Raw genomic sequence first — 17,812 nt, forward strand, 5'->3', positions numbered from 1 at the left:
GCCATGCCGCTGCCTACCGCTGCCTTTTTCGCCGATTCACTGTGACCATTGGCAATCTATTTCTAACACGTAATTAAGACTTTTGCTATTTTGCTAACTTGTCGTCATCCCGATTTGTCTACTCTACGCCAAGCACCCTCACGACCCGGAATGGGTATCGGGGAACTGAACTATCTGAACGGGGGAACTATTTGAACTTATATCTCAAGGTGGGTAGCGGATTTACGTTGTAGATGACTATGGGCTCCAGTAACCAGTTAGCACCAGGTGGGCTGTGAGCTCGTCCACCCACATTAGCAACAAAAAAAAAATTGAATAAATTTAATACACAGATATAATGATTGTTGTTGTTGCTGTTGTTTTGTTAATTGTAAAATGAGGTTGAGGTTGAGGTTGACTGTGTGGGCTCCATCACTGACCCACACTGCCAGTCTACCTGGTCTTGACATATGATCAAAATCTCGAAGGCATTGGAATACGTATCTTAAGAAACGTATCTTAAGTTTTTTTTTCAAAATAGGTAAACATTCTCAAGCCGTGCAGTCTGAAAATTCAGTAAAACCGTCATTGTTACATCAAAATTTAGTAGATTTTAGATAAAAGAAAGAAATTAATTAGATGATGACTTGAAGATTATGATAACAGTAAATATAATAACATAATTACAGGGAAAACACACTGTTTGATTGATTTCCGTGCACCGATTTTTGCATATTTTTATCATAATCTTAGCAATTATTTTATTTTGATTAAGTAAGTAAATCTGGCGTGGTGTAATGAAGTGGAAACTTTAATGCTATTCATTACTATAAATAAAGTAGATTCACTGTAATTTGTGATGTAACATAACAGGAATCATTACCTATTATGGTACATAGAAGTGATCTCTATAGAACTTGCGTGGACAAATTGGCTATGTTCTCTATATTTTTATCAATAGGAAATTATATATCCAAATTAAACCGTAATTCGCATATCATATATGTGTCGTAGAGCGTCAAGTCCGAACCGATTTGGGCGTGTTCGAAAATGGATGTCACTATGCAAGATCTCAATGTCAGTTGAGTTTGAGTGGGGACATAAAAGTATTCTTCTCAGTTGGTTGTGGTTTTGTATGTCTTATTGCTTAGCTTTCGCGAGGCTTGGAGACCTCTCTCTATTTGTGGCGGTATGTCTACATTCAATAAGGGAACACTTAGTAGATGACTTAATCAAGTCTGTCCATCTTGTGGGTGATCGGCCGCGAGAGCGTTAACCGTCTACTCTTTCTTGAATCCTCAAAGTGTTATTTGGTAATTTAACATCACTATTGGACTGAAAAGCGAACCTAGCGGACATGCTGCCAACCTCGGTCCGGTCTCGCTGTAGTAATCTGTTTTTATCCGATTAGTGCGTGTTGTACCTATGTGTACAAATATGTTTTTCATTCTGATACACTTAAAGATCAAAGTGTATTTGTATTCAATTATCATTGTTCCATCTACTGTCAGTTTAGCAATTTTTTTACTTCATATTATAAAATATGCTCGGTGCTTTTAGACTCTCCAAGCACCGGTCATCGCTCTTGTAGAACTCGTCGACATGCATCCTGGCCCATAGACACAACTCACTGAGTTTCTCGCCAGATCTTCTCAATGGGTCGCCAATCGGATACGGTGGTAGATTCAGCGTATCTGCTCTTGCTATTAATAGTTCTCTCAGTTTGAGAGCCCGTGAGCTCACCATGTAATCCCGAAAAAAATAAATTCATCAATTAAACCATTAATACATTACATTATCAGATAAGTGCAAAAATAGTGTTAATATATCTAGATTCTGACAATACCGCAATTTAAAAGCAGATGCTACGGAGATGTTAGAAAAGCAGAGTTTTCAAATGAAAATTTAAGAGCAAAGATTGTTTTTTTTTTTTAATTGCTAAAATGGGTGGACGAGCTCACAGCCCACCTGGTGTTAAGTGGTTACTGGAGCCCATAGACATCCACAACGTAAATGCGCCACCCACGTTGAGATACAAGTTCTGAGGTCTCAAGTATAGTTACAACGGCTGCCCCACCCTTCGAACCGAAACGCATTACTGCTTCACGGCAAAAATAGGCAGGGTGGTGGTATCCACCCGCGCGGACTCACAAGAGGTCCTACCACCAGTAATAAAAATTTGTACAAAAGATTAGAAATTATTAAATCAGTGAAAAGATGCTGAGTTCTGTTTTAATTGAGTGCTCCGATCTTACTTTTATAATATTTTAGACAATCAAGATAAATTAGATAAATAATCTATTACGGTTTCTCGAGAATGCTTGAACCGATTCTGGTGTTTCTTGTTATTCTTCTAATTCTGTGCCGCTGCACACCGGCCGGCCGGTGCCTTGTACATCAAAATTATGCGCTTGATCATTATTTTGCTGCGATGTCATTTTAAAACTGCGATATTTTATCTTCTCATACTCATTAAAATACTCATAGCAAGATATTAATTAAAATCAAGTAAGGAGAAATTTCTTTAAAATTAAATACTTGTAATGAATAACGTATTTATTAGGGGTTAAAGAATGAAATTGCCGATTTATACTTCAAAATTGAAATTGGTTTTTTTTTTTCATTTAACATATTTATTTAATCAAAATATCTACCATTATTATCTATACATTGCTGCCATCTAATAGGAAGGTTATTTATGCCTTTGGGATAAAACTCTGGTGATCTAGATCTTACTAACTGTGTGAAAGCAGTTTGTACTGCCTCCTGGGAAAGAAAACTTTTTTCAATGTAGAAAATGGTCCAAATCACGAAAAAAAATTCAGTCCGTTGGAGCAAGGTCTGGCGAATACGGAGGCTGACGAATGGTTTCTAATTGCAGTTCCTGCAGAGTTAAAACGGTTTTCTCGTGCTCTATGAGGTCTCGCGTTATTATGGAGCAATAATGGTGAAGATCGATTCATGTCCTCGTGGCCTAAAGGATAAGACGTCCGGTGCATTCGTATGTAGCGATGCAACGGTGTTCGAATCCCGCAGGCGGGTACCAATTTTTCTAATGAAATACGTACTTATCAAATGTTCACGATTGACTTCCACGGTGAAGGAATAACATCGTGTAATAAAAATCAAACCCGCAAAATTATAATTTGCGTAATCACTGGTGGTAGGACCTCTTGGGAGTCCGCACGGGTAGGTACCACCACCCCGCCTATTTCCGCTGTGAAGCAGAAATGTGTTTCAGTACGAAGGGTGGGGTAGCCCTTGTAACTATACTGAGACCTTAGAACTTATACCTCGAGGTGGGTGGCGCATATACGTTGTAGATGTCTATGGGCTCCAGTAACCACTTAACACCAGGTGGGCTGTGAGCTCGTCCATCCACCTAAGCAATAAAAAAAAATGTGTGCGTGTACTAGTGTACACACGTAAGAAGTGAAACTTCTTTATGGCCTTATTTTTCGAAAAATGATCTACATGCAACTTTCTAGAAATTGGTTAAATAAAGTTAAATTAGATAAAGTTTAAACAAAAGGATTTTATTATCATAGACATGAATACAAAAAAGTTAAATTAGATAAAGTTTAAACAAAAGGATTTTATTATCATAGACATGAATACAAAAAAGATGGCGCGTAACGGAAAAATGTGTGTGAAGTTTCACTTCAAAAAAATGTGTCGGGGCTGTTTCACTGCAAGTTTTGCTATCATTGTTCGGAGTTCGGTACAGTAGACATCTGCCGTTATTGCTTGACCAGATCGGAGAATGCTATAGTGAATAGCACCATGCTGAGACCACCAAACAGTTACCATTACCTTTTTATTGGTAAGCTTTGCTTTAGGGCACGGTTGCGGCGTTTGACCTGGGGTCAGCCGTTGCATTTTTCGCTTACGATTATTGTAAAGAATCCACTCTTCATCACATGTCATAATTCGATCCAATATTCCTTCATTTCTGTATCGATTCAACAAGGCAACACAAGTTTCAAAACGCGTTTCTTTCTGCAGATCAGTCAAATCATGAGGCAACTATTTTTCAATGTTTTTATTTTATTGATTTGACGCAAAATGAGTCAATTTGTTGGTAAGGTAACGTTGAACCATGTCGCTAATTCCTGGGTAGTTTGGCTTGAATCGGCTCTCACCATCTCTTTCAATTCATTGTTATTCACATGTACACAGGCGGTCTTCCACGTGGTTCGTTCTTCAAATCAAAATTTTCATCACGAAAGCGTTTAAACCAAAATCGCACGTTACGTTTATTAGCAGTCCCCTCTCCAAACGCAACATTGCTATTGCGAGCTGTTTCTGCAGCGTTAGTTCCGCGTCGGAACTCCTATTAAAAAATAACTCTAATTTTCGAAGTATCCACCTTTCTCGTTTAAGGTGAATAAAAAAAACAACTGAAAGTCGATAATCAAATGTTGCACATTTTTTAAAAGAAGACCTCACAGGTACCATTTGAAAAAAGTTTCACTCAAAAATCTCAAACCATGAAGGTTCTATGTCAATTCGAAGTACTTATTACAATAAAACGGTTATTTCATACTTTAACTCTTATTATTTAGATGGGGATTAATATCATCTTCGTAAAAACACCTTCACAAATAATGCTTTATTTTAGAACAAATTTGGTTAGCATATAAAACGTTATAGTGAGCCAACCTTAAAATATAGAGATATGCTGTCGCGAATTTTTAGAACTTTTAAAGAGGAACAATTTTGTCATACTTCGCTAAAATAATGTATGTCATAATCATACATTATTTTAGCGAAATTTTAACCGTTTCCGCAGCGCACGCAGCAGAAGCTCTCAAAAGGTAAAAAAAAACCGATTTTGAAACATTCTGTATTAGTGCTCCGTTTGTATTGGTCTTAGCGTGATGTTAGATAAGCCTTCCTCAAAAAGTGAGCTTACTAACACTGAAAGAATTTTTCAAATCGGACCAGTAGTTCCTGAGATTAGCGCGTTTAACCAAAGAAACAAACTCTTCAGCTTTATAATATTAATATATAGTAGTATAGATGATTCTTCTTTCTTAAAGAGTGAGCTCCAGTCGTGCGTCGTAATCCGTAAAGAAAAAGAAAATTGTTGATATCAAAAATAATTTATTAGTTCATTGGAAGTATAATATAAATATGTTTGTCTCATTTGATTTAGAAAGGCCAGGCGTTGCGAGTTCTCAAACCGTAGAGGCCGGATCTGTAACAAAAAAATTAAGGAACTAATCTCAGATATATTATTTTACTAACAGACCCTTTCTTTCCTACCTAAGCTGGCCTTGAGAGGCTATTTCAGCGTAACCTTAACTAGTAGGTGAGTTCACGGGGCTCAAACCTGACGACGTTGGACGTCACGTTAGGTGTCCATCGCGGCCAAATAACGTGATACGTAATTTATGTATATTAAGATTACATTTAGTTTTAGGAACTCGAAAGGAGTAATATTTAAGGAATTTAATGTGAAAATTAGCTAGAAAAAAGAAGCTATTTCCGTTTTTGTATTCGCATAATTCCCATTTCGAATTGTCTACACAAGCTTCATTAGGATAGGTCTTTGAATATTAGATATTATGATTTATTTATGTGTGTGTTAAAAGAACGAGTTAATAAAGTTTAGGTGTTTGGGAGCTTGAGATAATAGTTCCAAAAAAAAGGCTATCATTTTAAAATATATTAAAAGTGTGTGTGAATGAAAGATATTTCGGATCAGATCATTTTAAAAATAGCTGTCTCTTCGGCTTTTGATCCTACCCGAGCCATTGCTACTACTATTTCTCGTCGATACGCAATGACGGTATCCCGTTCTAGTTTGAAAATACAATTGGGATTTCAATTTTATGTTTCGTATAAGGCGAAAACATTCATGTAAGGGTAGCCCTGAGTTCCGACGATAGATCCTAAGTCGTGGTGTTGGTCCGCATTTGCTTATTTCCTTAATTTTTAATAGTTGAATGAAAAATTTAGAATATTCAATTAGTGTTTCAAGACATGAAATGTCTTAGTTATCTTACCCGCGCTTCCCAAAGTTTCCGTTGCCCATATGCAAAGTTCCACCATTGCAGTTGGAAAGCTCGGCTTCCCAGATGTTACCACAGCGTCTTCCAACCAAGTGGTTAGTACGAACACTGGATGCCATTAATTCAGTGGCGCGACCGTGTGAGCAGGTGTTGATCCGGCATCCGGGTTGGGGGTTCCTGCCGCCATTCGGGTAGAAGTCGGCATCACCGCTGGGGTTGAAAATACCAAGAGCACGCCCGTCCGTGTGGATGCATTCGACGTAATGACCAGCATTGCGGTTGAGTGCGTTAGAGTTTCCTCCCCACTGTGGTCCGGCGGGGTCCAAACCTTGTTGATAGAATTTTAATAAGTAAAATTGCAAGTGAAGTTTTTTTTTTTAAATAGATACATATAAAAATTAGTTTTTATGTTTTGTGAAAAATTTGTCATTAATAACAGGATTATTAGGTTCGAAAATTGTAATTTCTATTTAGATATGAATGGACTTTGGTTACCAAGTCAATGAATAAGTTGAACCGTGATATCGTCTGCTTATTTAAATTATTTCAATAACCCATTTATCGTTTCAATACTTGTTTGTGTTTAAAATAAATTTTTTTATAAAATTACACTAATTAATCCTTAAATATTAAATTGAATGATACAAATTTAATTAAAAGAAAATTACCTGTAACGCGTGCGGGGCGACCACCGGCTTGGCGTCCGGCATTACCAACGACGTGAGCACCTAAACTGAAGCCAATAAGATGCACTTGGTTCCAATTGCCTCCAGCATTGTTGATGAGCCAAACCAAAAAGTTGCCGAGGGCGCGACCGACATCCGGGACGCCAGCGGCGGCAGTATTGTAGTTTGAATTAGCAAGTCTGTGCCAGTCAACAACGATGACATTCACGTCTTGAACGGCAAGGAAGGCGGATCTGATGAGAGGGTTCATCTGGGTGTTGCCATTGTTGTTCCATCCGTGGACGATGACAACGGTACCTCGGTTGGCGCGGTAGTGTGAATTCCTCACGGAGTTGATGTTGCCGTTCACAAGCACCTGGCGATTGTTTTGGTTCTGTCTAGAAACAAATATTTCAAAGTCATTCTATTGTGAATCCTTTATTTTTAGGAAATTGAAAAAAGTCTCGCACTGATTGCTTCCACCGACATGCTAACTACTGTGTTATGAAGCAATAATAGGTTATGAAGGTAGGGTGCCTGTTATCTAAGCAACTGAGGCTTAGACTTAATGTATTTTTTTTCCTTACCTCTTCGCTGGTAGCCTAAGAGGCTTCGGAGGATTCTTTTTATCATGGTTATCAGAATGGCAAAAGTTGTGTTTGATTATGACCCAATAAGAATAGTAATAATATATATACATGAATTATTACTTGAGAAAAAATAATTTAAATTAAAAATTGATTGGTATAACTAACCTGGTGAAAAGCCAGTACTGATTATTGGCGCCGCTTCTGGAGCCCAGTAATTCATAGTCGATGGGTTCATGCAGGTCCACTAGCTGCGGAACACCTTCACCATCAGGCATCCAGATGTAACGGCTTTCTCCCTCTACATAGTGACTATTGTCTCCGGGAATCGTAGGGATAGCTACTCCAGAGCATACTAAAATTTGTGCTGGATGGTTAGTGCGCATTACAGGCTAAATTCTTTTGCATATACTGGCTTTGTTAATGAGTAGGGCATAATAATAAATAAATAAAATAATAATAAATAGCTGGTCATCTGGCCCAAAACGAGGATTCCCTGTGTTATCGGTACCAGAGACTGACATACATACTTATAATATATGCACGTTTAAATATATCCACATATAGATAATCAATACCCAGACAAAGAACACATAAAGTCAGTTCATCACATGAATGTTTGCCCGATGTGGGAACCGAACCCACGACTCTTGGCGGAACAGTTAGGAGCGCTAACTACTGCACCATGGAGTCAGTCAAAAATAATAAATGTATTATCTGTACCAATATATAAATCTACAGTGGTTTTTACGGATGTTCCGTTATAACTACTGAACCATGCATCCGATTGACTTGAAATTTGGTATCCATCTAAAAAATATATGTACTTAATTTAGTACTAATATTTATATGAGTGTTGGACTCCCTACACCAGTTGCGGGGGCGTTAATGATGAAAATCTGTGTGGGGGTGAGAAATAATAATGTTAGTTTTAAATGCCCAGCGAAGCGGACGGGTACAGCTAGTATGTAATATTATACTGATGGTAGGCTGCTCTTGAAGGTAGGAGATCTGTAAGCGTGTGACGGTAGGCACCACCATCGTGCCTATTTCTACCACAAAATAGTCATGTATTCCGGTTTGAAAGATGGGATCATTTACTTCATAGTTGATCATCCGTCTATCGTCCTCCTATCTCAGGGTGGCGGTTCAAACAGTGATTTCTAGGATTGCGGTGACGTATCGTGTAAAGGTGAAGAGGTTTTACAGAAATAGAAAATAAAAAAAAACCGAGTTGACCAATTTTGAAGGATAATTAAGAGATATTAAAATTTCGGGTAAGGGTGAGCCTTAAAACCGCGCCGGCCTATTGCTCACTGAGTCTGGCTAACGTACCGATTTTTATCCTTACCCGAAAAGTGACATGATTGACAAAAACATGAAAAATTATAAACGCGAACACGGTTAAAACATAATCTTAAATGGTTTACAACTAACAATTGATAATCATTTAATACACGGGAGAATGAATACATTATTGATGTGCGAGTCGAAAGCAGTTGTCGATAAAACAAAATAAATTGAAAAACAAGCATTTGTATACACAGGATTAAAATTAATACGTACATGTAACTAAACCAGCAAGCGCTATGAAGAGTTTCATGATGTGAAACGGTATATGTATGGAAATCAAATAAATTCAACTATTTATATAAAAAAATTTAATTAACTGTACAACTTAATCTCTGATTAAGTTAATTATTCGTTCCTAGGAGTCAAAAATTATCAACAAATAATTAACCAATTTAAAATTAAAATTACTTTTATTGATAAGAATAATTAAAATTATAGGCTTAATCTGATTTCAAGTGCATTAAAAAAATATTTATTAAGAAACGAGAGTGTTGATGTTAAATTTTATGCAGTACCATAAAAAATATTTGAATGATCGTTTAATTAACAGGATATGATAGTCGTCTTGGCCTAGAGAATAAAACGCCCATTCTCATCTCGACCCGTATGACTATGTCGACATTCAAAGTCCCCAGGCGGGTATTTTTTTCTAATGTAACGCATACTCACGAACTTCCGTCTTTGAAATGAGCTCTCCTCCATGGTGTTACCCGCGCGCTATGACATGTCCTTCTTTAAACGAGGCTTGTGGAGCGTATTAAGCGGTATTTGGCTTGGCTCTGCTCCTTTTTTTTTTGGACTAGATTCCCAACCTCCTACGATGTCCCCGCACCTAGGCGGTGCGCGGGGTATGTGGGGCTGGTCCACGACTGCGAAACCGCGGGCCCAAGGATGATTTCAGGACCCTACCCACTGCAACTCCCCTGCACTCTTTTCGTCCGATCCCCTCCGAGGTCAGAATCCAGATGAGGTAAGTAGGTTACCGCGGTCAACGCTACAACTAGACGGCGCAGCTCACCCCAAGGACGTCCGGCCGACGAGTCTTGGAGGCGAATCGATGGCTCTGAAACGTCGGCCGTCTCGGTACAGCAGCCCGTCAGCCCGCCCAGACCGACCAGAACCAGCCTGCCGGGTCGGGACGCGATACACCGCCAACCGGTTGCTCTCTTATCAGGATGTTGATAATTCTCCTTGGCAGAGCGCTAGAGTGCTGTTAGATCGCCGCGCGGCCTCGACCCCATCAGGTTGCTCCATGACCTTCACCGGGGGAAGCTGCCATCTACAGGGGCCGGGACGTAGCATCGTAGTAGAGCAACGCGCCAATTTGGCATTCCTTTTTTTTTAGCCTTGAGATGCTATGTCAACGTAACCTAGCAAGTAGGTGAACTTAGTAGGGGCTCAAACCTGACGACGTTGCTACTACTAACCCTAGCCAGTGCAGTGCGGGAAAGATACTGTTCGTCATATCGGCAATGAAAATAGATGCCAACATCACGATGAGTGGTAATCGGGGGTAAGAATGTTAGGAGGGCGTGAGTCTGAAGTCATCATGGCTTAAAAAGGACAAGACGTCCGGTGCATTCGTGTTAAGTCATGCACCGGTGTTCGAATCCCAGGCGGGTACCAATTTTTCTAATGAAGTACGTACTTAGCAAATTTTCACGATTGACTTCCACGGTGAAAGAATAACATCGTGTAATAAAAATCAAACCCGCAAAATTATAATTTGCGTAATTACTTGTGGTAGGACTTCTTGTAAGTTCGCACGGGTAGGTACCATCACCCTGCCTATTTCTGCCGTGAAGCAGTAATGCATTTTGGTTTGAAGGGTGGGGCAGCCGTTCTAACTATACTGAGACCTTAGAACTCATACCTTAAGGTGGGTGGGGGCATTTACGTTGTAGATGTCTATGGGTCCCAGTAACCACTTAACACTAGGTGGGCTGTGAGCTCTTCAACCCACCTAAGCAATAAAAAATAAAAAATTTGTTGTCAGTCTCATGTTATATATACTAGCTTTTACTCGCGACTTCATTTACGTTAAATGAATAAAAATAATAATCATTTAGGTAAAGCTACTTATAAATAGAAAATCTGTGTTAGCTCACCGCCGGTTGGCAGAGTTCCCAGAAGGCTGGCAGCATTTCCACGCTGGATAGCAATGCTAATTCTTTGTGCAAAATACGTACCGGCCTTCTGGTCTCCCGAGGCCTCAAAAAGTTTTTTTTTAAGGTCCTTAAAAAAACTTTTAGCAGATGGGCCCCAGGGGCCCAAAGTTTCCACCCCAAACGGAACAAAAATGAAATCTTTAGAGAGATTTTCATATTTCCGTCGTTTGAGGCCTTCAGCCATTGAAGCAGCGCTGCCAGCGTTAGAATTAGTCCCAGGAAGATGTGTCGGTGCCATGGTATCTACACAAGTCGCATCCCAAACGAGCGACCGACCCATCTTCCAGGGAATTATCGACATACCGTCTGGTCTCTTACCATCGCTTCGCACCAAACCATTCGGTTCTAGAATGGCTGGCACGCCGGCGCTGACAAGGGCCCGACGGATGATGTCATTTATGCTGGCGTGGCGGGATATTCTGCCAGCGCTTTTCACGCATGAGAGCCCGTGGTAACCAAAGCGGTCAACAATGTTGCCACACTGGCAGTGACGCTGAACACAGCAAGGTGCCCCCAGGCGAAGACAGGTTGCTAAACGAAAGCTATTGTCGGACATTAGAGTGCCGGTGTGAAGTGATGGATGGGCCTGCAACCATAGCCCCGATTCCCATTCTGCAACTGCTAGGAGGCGAGCACGCTCTGTTGAATCTCTACATGAGTCAAGTAAATTTTTACGTATTAATTCACAGAGCGGCTCATCCCACAATCGCTGAGAAGTCGGGACCGTGGGCAGATCATTATTAGGGCAGGTTAGTAACCACTCATTTCTTGCTTCAGCCATATAAGTGATTTTTGGATCCAATAAAGGCGAAGATAAAATTTTTGAAACGAGTTCGTAAGTACTGTGGACTGAACCAAGAAATGCTGGTAATGCACATGAAATTTTGCGGATGCCTAGGCCCCCAAGCTTTATCGGGAGAGAAGCTAGGGACCATATTCGGTCGTCCATGTCTACGTTCAAAACCGCGACGAGTGTATCTCTCACTATGTTGTCCAAATCCTGTAAAAGAGTTTTCTGTGTCCAGATTGGACAACACCGGAGGTAGTAGGTAAATTTGGGAACGAAAAGGCAGTATCTAATGATGTTGTAAGCCATATGGGTGTTAATTTTGAGTAGACGGCCTGAACATGCACTAAAATTTTGGATTTTCTCTTTAACGAAGTCCTGCATGGACTCATCAAAGACTGGGGCACCCAAGAGACGAAGTGATGACTTATCTACAATTTGAATGCCAGGAATAAGCTTCTTAATTTTCTCTAAAGTTGGTAATGAAATTTTATCAATTTACTTTTAATTAATTAAATTTTATTTAAAATTTACGTTTAGTTAGAAAGTGAAGATAGTTTTGAATAATAGAATTTTAAGGAGCTATTTAAGGTACCAAAGTCACGCTTTTTAGCCAACTTCAAAAGAGGAGGCTATCAATTCGATCACCATTTTTTTTATCTATGTATGTTCACCGATTTCTCGAGAATGCTTGAACTGATTCTGATAATTGATTTTTTTTTGTTTTGTTCGAAAGGGTAGACTTCCCGAATGGTCCTGTAATCATCAAGATCTGATGATGGGGTTCTGAAGAAATCCGGAAAAATCTATAATTTTCAAAGCCTATCTTGAAGTGATTTGTGAAGTGAAGTGAGGGAAAATTTCTTTAAAATTAAATGCTTGTAATGAATAACGTATTTATTTGGGCGAGGATTAATGTTATCTTTATAAAAACACCTTCACAAATAATCCTTTATTTTAGAACAATTTTTGTTATCATAAAAAAACGTTATAGTGAGTCAACCTTAAAATATAGACAAGTTTTTTTCATTTTTTTTATTGCTTAGATGACATACAAATATACAAAGATACACAGATACACATACAGATACAGATAGAGACATAAATATTTTTTTAGAAATTTTAAAGGGGAACAATTTTGTCATACATTATTTTAGCGAAACTTTAACTGTTTCCGCAACGCACGCAGCGGAAGCTCTCAAAAGGGAAAAACCCGATTTTTGAAGCATTCTTTATTGGTGCTCCGATTATATTGGTCTTGGCGTGATGTTATATAGCCTATAGCCTTCCTCAATAAATGAGCTATCTGACACTGAAAGAATTTTTCAAATCGGACCAGATTAACGCGTTCAACCAAATAAACAAACAAACTCTTCAGCTTTATAATATTAGTTTAAATAGTATTATATTATAATATAGGTATGTTGTACAATACGTATATTGCAATTTTTCATGTTATGATGATTTGCTCGAATATTCATCGAGTATCAAGTTTCTCTACTGTAGGTATTTGAATTTTTATTTATTATTTATCAAATTATGAAGGACAAAAGACCCACGTAAAGCAATTCGTCTTAATTTTTAGCTGATAACATGATAACATAAGTGTAGTTAGTGTCACTTGCATCAACAAAATTTGATTGATTATAAGTGAATCACTTTTATCGTTTTAATTAAAGTGAACCTTATTTTTAGTAATTCGGATAAGATCGATTTTATAGATACAACATTTTTTATTCTGCTTATTAATTTGTTCCTTTAACTGAAGTTTTTTTTTCTTTCTTAGATGTGTGGACGAGCTCACAGCCCACACGATATTAAGTGGTTACTGGAGCCCATAGACATCTACAACGTAAACGCGCCACCCACCTTGAGATATAAGTTCTAAGGTCTCAGTATAGTTACAACGGCTGCCCCACCCTTCAAACCGAAACGCATTACTGCTTCACGGCAGAAATAGGCAGGGTGGTGGCACCCATCGCCGCGGACTCACAAGAGGTCCTACCACCAGTAATTACGCAAATTATAATTTTGCGGGTTTCATTTTCAAATAATATAAAATGTTTTCAAATATGTATAATAAAAGCGCAGATATTCCAATAGCCATTTAAAATTCCAGAGGCACAGCCAAGTTATTATCCACTACATGGTACTTTATTACTCTTACTTGCTTGAGGAACGAAACGTCGCTAGATTCCTTGTAGGGTCGGATGATGTCTGGTAAAAATGATTGCGGGAAACGCATTGTGGATGAATCCTGGTTCTGTGAGTTTTTGTTATTGAAGTTGTTAAGGTAAGAAGCGCGCCGCGGAGTCTCGAGCTCCCGCGGCCGCTAAAATTAGCAAAACCGCAAACGCGTCGCGCCCCCGCCCTCCGACTCCCGTTGCGCCCACATCGCGTGCCACACCGTCGCCGCGTCTGGTGGCACAATCCAAAACTTAGACCCCTCTCCCGATAATCCTTCAGGAGAAGGCAGCTTGGGAGCGAGTTTCCCTGGCCCTTAAGGCCAAAAGACTTAATTTCACGTGTGCCCGTAACCTTATCGGTATCCAAATCAAGGTTCAAACATCCGACGACCATAGGGCCCTCTCTTCTTACCTCCGTAAGGAGCGTATAAGTTTCTATGCGTATACGCTCCAGGAGGAGCGCGAACTCAGTGCCGTTATACGTGGCATTCCTAAAGAGTTGGATGCCGAGCTCGTCAAGATCGACTTTTTGGAACAATGTCTACCGGTCAACTCCGTGCACCGCATGCACACAGTACGCGGAAGGGAGCCATATAACATGGTTCTCGTCGCCCACCAGCCTACCCCCGGGGGTAAGCAAATATTTAACATCGGAACGGTCTGTAGGCTTCCCGGAATCACCGTCGAAGCCCCACACAAGAGAGGCACACCTAGCCATAATTGTCAATTATACGGGCATTCTTCCCGTAGGTGTCACGCGCGCCCCCGAAGTGCTTTTTTTTATTGCCCTTGTAGGCAGACGAGCGCATGGCCCTCCTGATGGTGAGTGGTTACCGTCGCCCATGGACTTCAGCAATGCCAGGGGCAGAGCCAAGCCGCTACCTACTGATGCATTCGCGATCAAAAAACCGCGACAGGCTCACTGCTCGTGGTGGTGGTACCGTCATTTACTATAGAAGAGTCCTGCATTGCGTCCCCCTCGATCCTCCCGCGCTCGCTAACATCGAAGCATCAGTGTGCCGAATCTCACTGACCGCACACGCGCCGATTGTCCCGTCCGTATATCTTCCACTTGATAAGATCGTTTTAAGCAGTGATATCGAGGCGCTACTCGGCATTGTAAACACATCAGGTGGAACTCACAAACCACAACTTCTAACGGTAAACGTCTGTCTGGACGCGTTAGTTGATGATCTCGCTTTCGATATCGTGGCTCCGCTAACCCCGACTCACTACCCACTAACTATCGTGCATCGCCCGGATATAATCGATATAGCATTACTAAAAATGTAACTCTGTGTATACGTTCGATCGAAGTAGTTTCAGTGTTCAACTCAGACCACCATACCGTCATTATGAAGCTCGGTCGCGCTCCCGATTCCGTTCCCGTCAGAAGAACTGTGGTGGATATATTGGAAATTAGCCTGGCTGAATCTGACCCACCATCACTCTCATTCAGCGCGGACTCCACCTCCTCCCCTCAGGATATCGCTGAAGCCATAGACATCGTAACATCACACATCACCTCGACATTAGATAGGTCGTCGAAGCAAATTGTAGCGGAGGACTTCCTTCATCGCTTCAAATTGTGCGACGATGTCTCTTTAGGAACTCTTAGGTTAGGGAACTCCTTAGAGCCAAGAACTTCTCGATCCGCACTTACGATAGATATCCTACCGAGGAAAATCTTATTCGAATACGTGCCCTACAACGCGATGTAAAATCTCGCATCACCGCAATCCGAGATGCCAGATGGTCTAATTTCTTAGAAGGACGCGGGCCCTCCCAACTGTCTTACTACCACTTAGGTCGTACTCTCAAATCGGATACAAAAAGAAATAAGGCCAGCTCGCGGCTTTCGATGATGACGAAAAAGCAAAGCTGCTGGCCGATACATTGAATGCCCAATGCACACCCAGCACTCAATCCGCGGAGCCTGTTCATGTAGAAATAGTTAGACAGTGAGGTCGAATCGAGTCGAAGTTAAAGACCTACGTCCCCCCGCAAAGCTCCCGGTTCAGACGGTATTCTTAACCGCGTTATTAAACTTCTACCCGTCCAACTCATCGTGATGTCGGCATCTATTTTCAATGCTGCTATGATGAACTGTATGTTTCCCGCGGTGTGGAAAGAAGCGGACGTTTTCGGCATACATAAACCTGGTAAAGCCAAAAATCATCCGACGAGTCACTGCCCGATTAGCCTCCTTATGTCTTTAAGCAAACTGTATAAGTGTCTGCTCTATGAAAGCCTCAGAGACTTCTTCTTATCCAAGGGCATTCTCATCGATAAACAATTCGGATTCCGCGCAAATCACTCATGCGTACAACAATCAGAGTTGGACAGAGCCAAAGGAAGTGTAGATGCTTCAGAGGATGCGGGGACGGTGGGCACGACGGAGGCCGTAGACGATGGCGCAGGCACGATGGAAGCTGCGATGCGCGATGCTGGAGTTTCACGGGTTTAGTATTGCAGACGCAGGAACGGCGGGCGCGACAGCGACAACGTAAGAACTAGCAGGGCACTAACTTTACAATCTGAAAATTCCGATGAGATCGACGGGTAGTTTTCGCGGATGAATTCTGCGAGTAAAGCATTGGTTGATTTCATCGCTGTGTGCCCAGGGGGCTGCCCCGGCACTTAAACACACTTGCTTTGTGGTGAGGCCCAACGAAGTGGGCGGCGATTGAATTAGTTTGAACAACCGAGCGGCTACAATACCGGTAGACGGTAGACAGATTCCAGGTATTGTAAAGATGGTTCCAATATTCCCAGGCAGTAAGCGGGTTACAATTAGGCGTAGGTCGAAATTCCCGAGAAACACTTGGGTGGCAGATGTGAACAATGATAGGCTGAGCGGGCGGTCTGTGAGCACGTCCGCACGCGACGGGTACTTCGTTAGGAATGTGAAGCGTAAGGTATAAACCACAGACGGCATCAAACTCTTTTTATAGACCTTAAAGAAAGAAGGGTTCTCTTAAAATGCGTTTTGTTTTATATTTATTTATTTTTTGCATTTCATTTGTTTGATTCGTCATTTCATTTATACTTTCATCCACAACATAATTAATAGATGTTCGTCAACACGAAAACGAGTAACTAATTTATTTGAATCTTAAATGCATGTTGAACACAATGATTTGTTAATCGTAAAAATAAAACTACCCACAACTGACTTTTAATGACGTTTGAAAACATAACTTGTGTACGTGTGTGTAAGTACGTCTCTCCGACTAGGGACATGGGTTTCCTAATGGTTCGCGGTTCCGATGTGCTAGTTGAATCAGCTAAGCGCTGCCCTTGCTTGGGCAGATGTTAATTAGCAAATACTTTCAGGCTGAGATGCGACGTCTACATTATTGACGTCACGAAAATAACCAGTCAAATATGTCCTGTTGATCCTTGTTCTGTGATAATACAACAGATGTATGTGCTAATGTGATGCAATAATATTATCCAGGTATTGCATCTGGATAGTAATGTACGAAGAGGAATAAAAAAGTAGTGAGAACGACATACTCTTTGGTAAGAAAAAAAAATACTGGCAGGCATAGCTCAGATACATATTTGTAATATTAATAAAGAAAAAAAATTCGATTCTCTTTTGTTTTTTTCTGAATTTGTTTGCTTCGTGTCGGAACGTGTTCTCGAAAATGGAGAAAAACGAAGTGCGAGCCGTTATTAAATACCTCTGTTTAAAAAAGTTAACGACGCAAGTGATTCATTACGATTTGAAAGCAGCATTACGAGAATTTGCTCCGCCGTATTTCACTGTCGCAAGATGGGCTTCTCAATTTAGAGTAGGGAGAACGAGCAAGGAATACGAACATTGTTGCGGTCGTCCATTGACGTCAATCACTCAAGAAAATGTTGCGAAAGTCGAGAAAATTGTATTGAGCGATCGAACTTAACCATCCGATACTTAATCAAGAAACGAGCATTTCATATGAAAGTATTCAATCCATATTGAAACAATTTTTGAATATGAGAAAAGTCTCCGCAAGATGGGTGCCGAGAATGTTAACCGACAGTCAAAAACAAAATCGACTTGACATTTCCAAGACATTGTT

General features: G+C 40.5%; 1 protein-coding gene across 1 annotated transcript; it reads right to left on the reverse strand.

The window, feature by feature from the left end:
- Positions 1-5,068: 5,068 nt before the first annotated feature.
- Positions 5,069-8,985, reverse strand: LOC101736550 (lipase member H-A). The gene is made up of 5 exons (XM_004932289.3): positions 8,815-8,985; positions 7,417-7,603; positions 6,665-7,059; positions 5,991-6,324; positions 5,069-5,179 (listed from the first exon to the last, which is right to left on the reverse strand). The coding sequence occupies exons 1-5, from the start codon at positions 8,849-8,851 to the stop codon at positions 5,134-5,136; spliced, it is 999 nt and encodes a 332-aa protein (XP_004932346.1). The 5' UTR covers positions 8,852-8,985; the 3' UTR covers positions 5,069-5,133.
- Positions 8,986-17,812: the final 8,827 nt, after the last annotated feature.

The sequence above is a fragment of the Bombyx mori genome, chromosome 5 (assembly GCF_030269925.1).
Source record: "Bombyx mori chromosome 5, ASM3026992v2".
In the NCBI taxonomy this organism is placed as follows: Eukaryota; Metazoa; Arthropoda; class Insecta; order Lepidoptera; family Bombycidae; genus Bombyx; species Bombyx mori.